The following is a 12,137-nucleotide window of genomic DNA, read 5'->3' as shown; positions in this document are numbered from 1 at the left end:
CTTAGGGCTAACTATGCGTAACTGATTCTATGAATCAGTCGCATAGTTAGGAAGAACCCTAAAACAGAGATACGACGGCGTATCAGGAGATACACCGTCGTATCTCTTTTGTGAATCTGGGCCAGAGAACTTGATTTAAAATTGGACCGATGGATGCCTGACCGATAGGTCAAAACCAATGGTTAGTACGCAAAAGCATCAGTTCCAAACCCGGGCATGCTCAGAATCAAGTCGACGCATGCTTAGAAGCATTGAACTTCGTTTTTTTCAGCACGTCGTTGTGTTTTACAGCACTGCATTGGACTCGATCAGTTTTTGAACTGATGGTGTGTATAGGCACATCAGACCATCAGGCCTCGTACACACGGCCGAGGAACTCGACGTGCCAAACACATCGAGTTCCTCGGCCAGTTCAGCACTGAAGCCGCCGAGGAGCTCGGCGGGACGAGAGCTCCCATAGAACAACGAGGAAATAGAGAACATGTTCTCTATTTCCTCGCCGAGCTCCTCGTCGGCTTCCTCGGCCGAAAGTGTACACACGGCCGGGTTTCTCGGCAGAATTCAGCCAGAAACTCGGTCGGAAGCTGAATTCTGCCGAGGAAACTGGTCGTGTGTACGGGGCCTCAGTCAGCTTCATCGGTTAAACGATGAAACTGAACTTCAGTCCGTTCTCATCGGCTTAGACTGATCGTGTGTACAGGGCCTCAGTTAGATCTGTAAGTCGATTCGTTAAAATCATGTTCTATTCCACCATGCCCCAAAATGTTGCATCCAAAATTTCTGACCTTTATCTCGCTTAGTCCTGAGCTAAGCACCATTGGTTCCTTTGACTGTATTTGGTTGTCTGGAGAGATGTATATCTGCTGATGGCTCATAATCAGTATACATCATGGCCTATCACATATACCCACCATTGATCTCTACTCATACCACCAAAATTATCCAATCTCTTTTAATAATATGCAGCATGCATTATCTACATATGTGTGAAACATGCCAAAAGATTGTGCTCCAAGCAAAAATATTGAAAGTGCTGTATTTGAGTTTGTATGTAACATTTAATTTGTATACATGTTGTGTTCTCTCAGAATGATTTGAAGATGCTGTTTACTTCCTTGGCTGATAATAAATACATCATACTGCACAGACTGGCAGAAGCAGCAGAGCGACCAGCGAAAGAACAGATGCAGGTAATTAATGTGAAAGGCCATATCATAACTAACTTATTATTATAGCAATGCCAAGGCATAGACTAGGAGCATATTCACCTCACATTTGACCAGACAATTGTCACAGATGTCATGAGGCTAGTCCAGTGGTTATAGACATGGCATTGCCTTTATTTACATGATATACACCAAGAAATATGCCACATTGTCTCATACAGGTCATTGCAAAGAAATTCATTTTCTTGTAACCCCACCAGACATTTGGATACTATTTTTACATATCTGTATAACACGACAGCGTCCACTACTGGCCTTTAGAGAGTCTGCCAGCTTAAAAACATAATGGCCACTTAATATACAGTAGCTAATAATGCGGACCTGTCATCTAAATACGTTCCTTGCCAATTCCCTTAAGCTAATACCTTGAAGCTGGCACAAAATGGTAAAAAAGACAGGAGAAATTAGTATATATATATATATATATATATATATATATATATATATATATATATATATATACAGGGCTTTTTTCTCAAATAGGTGCTGGAACTCAACCACGACCCCCCCAAAACCCATCCCCCACACAAATCCTCCAAATCACATCAAATAGTGGGTGTGGTCAGATTTTACAAACAGTAGAAGGGTCTTAAAGGGGCATTAAATGCCAGGATTGCATTAAATACAGAGTGCAGAGATTATGGGGGTTACACACAGAGTGCAGAACTGTCACTTGTAAACACAGAAATCGGACTTCTGTGTTTACAAGTGACTGTGGTGAGCAGGCACCAAAGGGTCTGAGCCAGAGGTGGTGGAACTGAGTTCCACCAAGTTCCCCCTGAAAAAAAGCCATATATATATATATAGTATATAGTGTAATAGATGGGTGACTTGGCTACTTACCAACATAAAAGCTTAAAGCGGAGTTCCGCCTTAAAAAAAAATATTAAAAGCCAGCAGCTACAAATACTGCAGCTGCTGGCTTTTAATAAATGGACACTTACCTGTCCAGGGTGCCCACGATGTCCACATCCGAAGCCGATCAATCGCTCGGCTCTCGACTGCTCCCGCCGCCATCCTCGGTGAGGGAATCAGAAAATGAAGCCTTGCGGCTTCACTTCCCGGTTCCCTAATGCGCATGCGCGAGTCACGCTGCACATCCTCACTGGTCCCTGCTGTCTTCTTGGAACCTGTGTGTTTCCCAGAGGACAGCGTAGTCGCTGGAAGTGGCATAGGTCACTGCGATCACCGTGGTGATCTATGCCTGGAAGGGAGCAAATATCTGTATTACACAGGTATCTGCTCCCCCCCTGAAAGGTGCCAAATGTGAGGGGGGGGGAGGATTCCAAAAAGTGGAAGTTCCATTTTTGGGTGGAACTACACTTTAAGGAGATGTTTATCTGTCTTCACCCCTCAGCAGGTGTCTTCAGCAGTAGGCCACAATCAACAGAAAAGGGCACAAAAGATGTTATAAGCCAAAGAGAAGCAGACTAAATAGGGAATTTAAAAGGTTGTTTTCACTCACCATAATAATAAGAAACCCAAAGTGTATTGGAGAGCACCAGTAGATATTGAAGACAGAAAATGTGTTTTACTGCACCACTCCCAGGTCTTGCAGCAGGGCTTCTATATCAAGGCCAAAAAACTGTGGCTGAGATAATTCACTAGCTTCTGCCTAAAATGTAAGCGTGTGTGTTTTTTTGTTGGAAAGTCTTTGAACAAGTATGGCACTTTTAAGTGACCTGATTTTAATAATTTGGCTATTAAAAGAGATATTTAGCAAACCATACAGTACCTTCAAGTTAAAGGGGTTGTAAAGGTTCGTCTTTTATTTTCTGAATAGGTTCCTTTAAGCTAGTGCATTGTTGGTTCACTTACCTTTTCCTTCGATTTCCCTTCTAAATGTTTTTTTTCTTTGTTTGAATTTCTCACTTCCTGTTTCTCCTCAGTAAGCTTTCCACCATCATCCAAGCGGTGGAAAGTAATTTAGAACAGCTTACTGAACATCAAATAGAGAAAGAGGTACTCATAGACCCAATAACTGTAGTATTGGCCACATCTCTGGGCATCATATGACAAAAGAGAATATTCCCCCTGGGTGGGACTTTACAAGCCAAACACAGTGTTGGTAAAAAATATGATCTTTAATAGGACAAGACATACATATTGGCACTTGATAAGAGCACACAATGCGCACCTAGGTGCATATAAAAGCAACAAATGTACAAAATACAAAAACAATGCCACCAAAAACAATACATGTGCCGAGGATGGCGAAAAAAGAGCAGAACGAAAAAGCACTCTCCTAGTGGGTGATGTGAGTATGACTGACGCGTTTCTGGTTAACAAACCGCCATCAGGGGCCACGGGAGCAGAGTAGTGCAAGTAGTAGTTCAAACCACGTGATGGACTGGTGTGGATCCCCTTTAATTAGTTTTAAGTTCAATCCAAGAGTTATATGGAGGGGGAGTAGCATCCAAGCATTCCTCATTGCCAATGGGGTGGACAATAGAAGGGCCCAGAACCTGCCGGTATTTAGCCAGCCGAATAGCGTCCTGCCCAATTCCAAGAACTCATCTTTTATCCAATTCCCCTTTAAGGTCTAAATAGACCTAAAACACTCAGATAGGTCCAGGGTGAACTATGGCGTTATCCCAGCAGAGTAAGCGCCCTGAACATCTTACTGAGGAGGAACAGGAAGTGAGAAATTCAGACAAAGAAAACAAAGAAAAAAAACATTTAGAAGCGAAATTAAAAGGAAGAGGTTGTGTAGATGTGGAAGTGTCTGCGCTGTAGAAAAGCTGAACTACAGGGGGGGGCAAAAAAGTAAAAAAAGTAAAAAAGGGGGGTGGGGTAACAAAAAATCTGTGAACAGTGGGCCGTGAAATAGTAAGTATATTGACACGGTGGGGGTAACCCACAATAAAACGTGAAATAGGTGTGGTCTAGCCTAAATAGTGTATCTAAAACACATATAAGAAATCTTCAAATTATCAATGATAAGTGAACAGTTCGAACAAAAAACTCCCCAAGCGATTAGTAGAAGTAAACAAATATCCGATTTGGTAAAACTTGAAAAAGAGTGAAGTGTTATGGACAGTATTAGAGTGCAGTCCAACACATAGACAGGTACAGTGACTGATAAATAGATAAGTGAAAACAATATATCAAACTCAGGTGAGTGGAGGTGCGTGCTTGGGTAGGTCCACACAACGTGTACCCTTCACCAATAGTGAATCAGAAGGCTTACCTCTCTGCTCACATACAAACCCTGAGACAATCACTGTACCAGCAGGCTGTTAACTGGATATCTGCTTGTCTCGATCGTGGTACATATATATAAAGACAATGGTGTAAAGGTTGTAGCTTTATCTTCTTACAGGCAATAAGGAGACATAGTGCCCAAAAATAAGCAGTGGCTGATTGTCCACTTACACAACTTACAGGAGTGTATGAGGAGCGTGTGCCTATCTCCACGAGCGCCGAGCTCGTATCCCAATCTTCTTCCAGCTGTCAGTTTCTCTTTAGCAACATATGAGCCGTCCGCTCAGGATGAGGTATATGAGCGGGGATGGAAGAAGAGAGGGGGAGCACATCGCATAAACCATGCAGCAAATAAATTTATTAAAACAAATAGATAAGTAAAAGACTCACATGGGGCAGTCTCAGGGCGGTCCCGTAGCAACGAACGCCGCGCTCGTCCACCGTCCGTCAGATGCTGCTCCTACTGTGTACTCTGTAGCAGCATCTGACGGACGGTGCACGAGCGCGGCGTTCGTTGCTACGCGGACCGCCTGAGACTGCCCCATGTGGTCTTTTACTTATCTATTTGTTTTTAATTAAATTTTAATAAATTTATTTGCTGCATGGTTTATGCGATGTGCTCCCCCTCTCTTCTTCCATCCCCGCTCATATACCTCATCCTGAGCGGACGGCTCATATGTTGCTAAAGAGAAAACTGACCGCTGGAGATAGATTGGGATACGAGCTCGGCGCTCGTGGAGATAGGCACACGCTCCTCATACACTCTGTAAGTTGTGTAAGTGGACAATCAGCCACTGCTTATTTTTGGGGCACTATGTCTCCTTATTGCCTGTAAGAAGATAAAGCTACAACCTTTACACCATTGTCTTTATATATATGTACCACGATCGAGACAAGCAGATATCCAGTAACAGCCTGCTGGTACAGTGATTGTCTCAGGGTTTGTATGTGAGCAGAGAGGTAAGCCTTCTGATTCACTATTGGTGAAGGTACACGTTGTGTGGACCTACCCAAGCACGCACCTCCACTCACCTGAGTTTGATATATTGTTTCACTATCTATTTATCAGTCACTGTACCTGTCTATGTGTTGGACTGCACTCTAATACTGTCCATAACACTTCACTCTTTTCAAGTTTTACCAAATCGGATATTTGTTTACTTCTACTAATCGCTTGGGGAGTTTTTTGTTCGAACTGTTCACTTATCATTGATAATTTGAAGATTTCTTATATGTGTTTTAGATACACTATTTAGGCTAGACCACACCTATTTCACGTTTTATTGTGGGTTACCCCCACCGTGTCAATATACTTACTATTTCACGGCCCCACTGTTCACGATTTTTTGTTACCCACCCCCCTTTTTTACTTTTTTTACTTTTTTGCCCCCCCCTGTAGTTCAGCTTTTCTACAGCGCCAGACACTTCCACATCTACACAGTATCAATTTATTTGTCTTGAGAGGACAACACCCTTGGTGTTTGCTGCAGTATTCACGCCCACTCACCCCACTTTTCTCTGGCCACTCCTTTCACTTTTATCCCATACAGCGCAGGAGCCCACCTAATAAAAGGAAGAGGTTAGTAAATCAACAATGCACTAGTTTAAAGTAACCTAATTAGAAAATAAAAAACGAACCTTTACAACCCCTTTAAGCTTACTTTCTGAACCTGACCCGTAGACACACAAAGCTGAAGTTCTTCTAGTTATCGCCTCATCTTCACCAATACTATTACATGAGCACACTAGAAGCCTGTTCCTTGAACTCAGTAAGTTTTTTTTTTGTAATTCCTTTATTTAGCCAACAGTTGCATTATACAAATGAAGATGTAAGTAAGGCGGGCAACAATGACATACGTATGCTAAAAACAATTAATGAATGTCCCGCCTTAGCTTCAAGAACTTCAATACGTTTATGGAGAGTTCATACTTGTACCAACATTGGGCCTGTGGAAAAAACTAATTTGCATATAAAGTCGGTCTACCTACGCTCATTTCATTTTGGTCAGAGTCCTATGAACAAAGGCCTACCAAAGCTACTCCGATTTTGTTTGATACTTTTCTTTCACCTCCGTTATATGTTTTCATCTGTCTTGAAATCCTATTTCTTCTGCATTTCATATTTCCAGGGATTCTCCCCTTTTGTTGAATCTACAGGAACCCTGTACCAGATGGGTCACATACCGAGATACCGCTAACTTTACTTAGCGGAATTTTATGAAACCTTTTGTTACCTTGATGTGTTTGTGTATCATCACTTCAATACTGCTCATCCACTGTAAATCTCCTTCTCTGCTTCTCTGATCTCCTTCTCTGCCATCCTGTCCTCCTTGTTCATTTGCTAATTTCAAATAACTGTAGTTTGACAATAAATGAGCCAAGGTCTAATGCTCAATACAAGATGTACCAAATTAAAAAGCATAGTGTTTGTGACATGTCTCATAGGAAAGACTGCTGGCATTTTAGAACGCTGTGGATTTTATTAGAGAAACTCTGTAAATAAAGCAAGTTTTGTTCATGTATTTTTGAAATAAATGCTTACTAATAAAATGTACCTGTCTTTTTTCCAAACAATGCATTAGCTATTTCATGGGATGGAAGTAGGCCAAGCAAACCATTCCTAATTATATATGATCTCAGTTTAATAGCGTGTCATTTTTATAATGACAAAACAAAACTGACACTAGAGATGGGTTTATTATATAGCTGCATAAATAGAGGTACAGGGGAAATAAACAAATACAAAATATAATGTAGTGTCAAAGCACATCAACTGGCACTTTGTCATTACATATTTGCAGTGTGGCAATGTGAAGAATATGTCACATTGGTTTAGTTTGATACAACTTTTACAAACAAGTATAATATACTTTAATGTATGGTATATCATAAATCCATTAGCAATCCACTTTGGTAAGCATTACATAGCTTGAATAATCAAAATTAACTGGGCAGTTATCCTATTCCTATAGTCTTTTCAAAACCATCATGATACCTCGCCTGTGGAATGCACTACCAACCACCATCCGACTGGAGTCGGACCACTTGGCCTTCAGGAGAAAGATTAAAACCCATCTCTTCTGAGGTCAAGGGGTTCCTTACCCATAAAATGGATACAGCGCCCAGAGGCGATTCAGTTTGCATGTGTTGCGCTTTACAAGTCTCTCACTCACTCACTCACTCACTATGATTTATCTGGAGGAAGATCAAAAGAATAAAGCTAATCATATATCCTATAAATATGCATTTACAGTGTAAACTAAAGTGAATAGTAGCGCTAAACAATATACATAAATAAAACCCAGTGACAGGTGATAGTGATCAACGCTAATACATAAATAAACAACTAATAATAACGTTTGTGCAAAAATAGTTCATAAATGAGACTGGATTGTCTCAAACAAGGAAAGCTGAATATATCCTGATGTGAGATCTTCAAAACGTTCACCACACAGCGTGGTTAAAAACTCACCAAATGACGATGCCTTGCGCTCTCATGCTCAGCAAAACAGCATCAACCCTTACAGGGTTAGATATCCACCGATATCCAGACGCGACACCCGATATCAAGGACTCTCCATCTATAAGAAAACAAAGTGCTCCAATAATGCAGTATTGTTGTAAAAAGTTTATTTTATTAAAACAGCTTCAAACATTGCACTCACATAAGCTCAAATCAATGAAGCCTAGAGGCATTCACAGCCATGTCCCGACGTTTCGCCATAACGTGACGGGATGTGGCTGTACGGCAACCAGTTTTTCACGCTTGCTGCTATACTGGAGTTGACACTTAGAGAATCACGTAAGAAAGTGTGGGGGTCGTGGCGCTGTCTCAGCTGAAGGCTAAATATACCAAATGTGTAATACGGTAATGACTTGTATGTGATCCAGGGCATAAACCAGTGAATAGTGGATCTAAGCAATAGAAGTGCCTAAATGTACTTCATGTATAAGTGACTAAGAGTAGTGCGTGTTAAGACACTCAGACAAAAGTATGCTGTGTAAAGAAAAATAGTAATAGGTAAACACTGTGCACCAAATAACTAAAAATAGTACAAAGTGTAATGTGACACTTAATCACGGCTAATAGTGTAAATAACACTAAGTGGCACCAAGTGCACTAGGTGAATAACCAATAAGAATAATATAAATAAACAATAAGTGCTAGGATATCAGTGACCGCCTGTAGGGGTCAGCGGTGAAAGATGCTGAATCAAAAACAACAATAGATAGGTGAACAGCCCATATTGAATGTAACAAAAATAATAAAATAGTCCAATAAAGGATAAATCCAGAAATTGGTCAGCAGTCCACATTTAATTGATCAAATATCAGAAATGTGTGAGATTGTTCATAAACGGGTGCACCCAACCTGGGTGAGTGATCAGAGTATACAGTTGTGATGGTTCATGCAGTGATTCCGGTGCTCCCCCTCCGGGGTCCCCACTCACCAGAGGCACTCACCCCTGCAGGGGTAAAGTGCATGTATATATAGTCTCCAGCTGCTCCTCAGCTCGACTTTCCCCTCCTTGGGTCCTCTGGATGGGTCTTCTGGTCCAGGTGGCTCAGATCCTTTGGTTGTCCAAGGTCCTCCAGGGAAAAAACAATCTCACATTGCGTAGTATGTTCAAAAACGAGGGGTATTTTATTCGCACTGCCACTAATAATGGCGTGCACAAGAAGCAGGTAAATACAAAAATAAAATCAAAACTGGAACCAGGGTTCCGATAAAATGATTAAAATAAAACAAATAAAAACATAAACAGATAGACAGCTATCTGCATGATAGCAGATCTCCCAGCACAGCACTCGTAACCGGTGAAAGATGTCAGCGCCAGCCTGGGAACGGCATGCGTTCCACTGACAGTCAGCTGGTTAACCCGGAAGTGCGTGTGGGTGTGCGTGTATCCGCTTTACGCACGTTTCGTTAGATTACGTCTTCTGAAGCCGTAATCTAACGAAACGTGCGTAAAGCGGATACATGCACACCCACACGCACTTCCGGGTTAACCAGCTGACTGTCAGTGGAACGCACGCCGTTCCCAGGCTGGCGCTGACATCTTTCACCGGTTACGAGTGCTGTGCTGGGAGATCTGCTATCGTGCAGATAGCTGTCTATCTGTTTTTGTTTTTATTTGTTTTATTTTAATCATTTTATCGGAACCCTGGTTCCAGTTTTGATTTTATTTTGTATTTACCTGCTCTTGTGCACGCCATTATTAGTGGCAGTGCGAATAAAATACCCCTCGTTTTTGAACAAACTACGCAATGTGAGATTGTTTTTTCCCTGGAGGACCTTGGACAACCAAAGGATCTGAGCCACCTGGACCAGAAGACCCATCCAGAGGACCCAAGGAGGGGAAAGTCGAGCTGAGGAGCAGCTGGAGACTATATATACATGCACTTTACCCCTGCAGGGGTGAGTGCCTCTGGTGAGTGGGGACCCAGGAGGGGGAGCACCGGAATCACTGCGTGAACCATCACAACTGTATACTCTGATCACTCACCCAGATTGGGTGCACCCGTTTATGAACAATCTCACAAATTTCTGATATTTGATCAATTATATGTGGACTGCTGACCAATTTCTGGATTTATCCTTTATTGGACTATTTTATTATTTTTGTTACATTCAATATGGGCTGTTCACCTATCTATTGTTGTTTTTGATTCAGCATCTTTCACCGCTGACCCCTACAGGCGGTCACTGATATCCTAGCACTTATTGTTTATTTATATTATTCTTATTGGTTATTCACCTAGTGCACTTGGTGCCACTTAGTGTTATTTACACTATTAGCCGTGATTAAGTGTCACAATACACTTTGTACTATTTTTAGTTATTTGGTGCACAGTGTTTACCTATTACTATTTTTCTTTGCACAGCATACTTTTGTCTGAGTGTCTTAACACGCACTACTCTTAGTCACTTATACATGAAGTACATTTAGGCACTTCTATTGCTTAGATCCACTATTCACTGGTTTATGCCCTGGATCACATACAAGTCATTACTGTATTACACATTCGGTATATATAGAGCCTTCAGCTGAGACAGCGCCACGACCCCCACACTTTCTTACTTTATCTTTGTGTCCTCTAGGGGATTACTTATCGGGGGGCTGCAGTCCTTATTTTATTGTATTTAATTTATACATTTTTTACACATTTTTATTCCCACTATTACCATATTTTCCATACATTTTGATCCTAAGCGCGGTACTCCCCATTATCACTTAGAGAATCACGTTCTTTCGCTGGCGAGATTCAGTTCACTTTTGTTGTGTCTGATGAGACCACATTACACCAGTACTTTCTGCTACAAGTGGATGCCTCTCCAGCTGGTTGAACAAAAAAGGAGTTGCAGTGTGTACCAGGCTTTAAAGAACATAACTAATCCATAGGTGGCTTCAGTTGAAAGAAGGAAAATTAATACTGGTTTTCTTTAAAGCCTGGTACACACTGCAAGTCCTTTTTTGTTCAACCAGCGGGTTGAATGGAAAAAAAAAAAACTGACAGATCACCATACCAACCCAAGTGATGTTGGTGTGGCGATCTCTCCTACTGTGCTATTGTATTCTGACAGGGGGACTTCCCCTTCCAGAATATACTGATCAACACTCGCAGCCATTGGTGGATGCTAAATTTCCAGCATATCCCTTCGACAAAAGTCTTTATAGTGACTTCTGTTGGACAGACTCCTGTACACACTGACCAAAAGTTATCTGGTTCTTGCTGAACTGGCTGATTTTCGGACAGTGTGTACCCAGTTTAAAGAGGTTGTAAAGATAAAAAGAAAAAAAAATTACAAACCTGTCTAAACTTACCTGATCTGTGCAATGGAATTGCACAGAGCGCCCGTGAACCTCCTCTTCTTAGGTCCCCCACTGGCACTCCTGGCCCCTGCTGCATTTATTCACACAGCAGGATTCGGCCCCATCCCTCATCACTGGCTTTGATTGACATCACTGGGAGCCATCTACACATATTCAAGGCAAACAAATTGAATAAAAACAGCAATCCTACAGTTTGCTCTGGGCACGCATTTTTTGTTAGAGATGCTTTTATACATGCAACCCAAATTTATATTAACCAAACAAAAATGTTTAAGACTTTACACACACTAAGTTTTTAATGCATTGTCGCGTGGTATATTTTAAAAATACAGTGACATAACTATGTGTAATGGAGTGCTGTAGCAAAGCCATTAAGATCCTCCCAATTTCTCTAGCCACTAAGGGCCATTTCACACAAGACAACTCATCAGTGATTAGATCACTAATAAACCACTTATCCATTTGAATGGAGTCACTTCCTCGCTAGCTAAACCAGCAAGATGTCTCTCCCTTGCTAACATTGTAGATTCAGCAGCATCGCAAACCAATGATGAGACAATTCCATACAGGCAAGGTAAAGCCTGTTCTGCATGATACTGCTGCTAGCAGTGTGCCATTCCCAGCGTTCATGTACAGTCATTTTATCCAAATGCTATTGCTAATTGCATTAAAAAATGATGTAGCTAGAACATTTTAGCCCCCTTTTTTTGGTCCACATATCAGTTGCATGCCCTGCTGTGAATAAAGTTACTACCTTGGTACCATTTATCCCTAGGGAAGATGTGTGGCTAGGGGAATCCCTCCCATAGTACTATTGTGTTCTGCCGGGGGGGGAGGCTTCTCTACCAGCAGAACACAATGATTGGTGTTG

The 12,137-nt window shown here is 41.6% G+C and overlaps 1 protein-coding gene across 2 annotated transcripts in view; it reads left to right on the top strand.

Moving 5' to 3' along the window:
- SYNE1 (spectrin repeat containing nuclear envelope protein 1) overlaps positions 1-12,137 on the top strand; it is a 595,717-nt gene that overhangs the window by 410,472 nt on the left and 173,108 nt on the right. The window contains exon 1 of one of the 2 annotated variants that reach the window (XM_040350883.1): positions 1,070-1,190. The exons of the other annotated variant lie outside the window; for it this stretch is intronic. Coding sequence (XP_040206817.1) covers positions 1,101-1,190 — 90 coding nt within the window. The 5' untranslated portion in view covers positions 1,070-1,100. Of the gene's footprint in view, positions 1-1,069; positions 1,191-12,137 lie in introns of those variants that run through there. 2 annotated transcript variants of the gene reach the window in all.

The sequence above is a fragment of the Rana temporaria genome, chromosome 4 (genome assembly GCF_905171775.1).
Source record: "Rana temporaria chromosome 4, aRanTem1.1, whole genome shotgun sequence".
Classification (NCBI taxonomy): domain Eukaryota; kingdom Metazoa; phylum Chordata; class Amphibia; order Anura; family Ranidae; genus Rana; species Rana temporaria.
The sequence above is the reverse complement of the archived record's forward strand: the minus strand, read 5'-3'. Positions and strand labels throughout refer to the sequence as shown.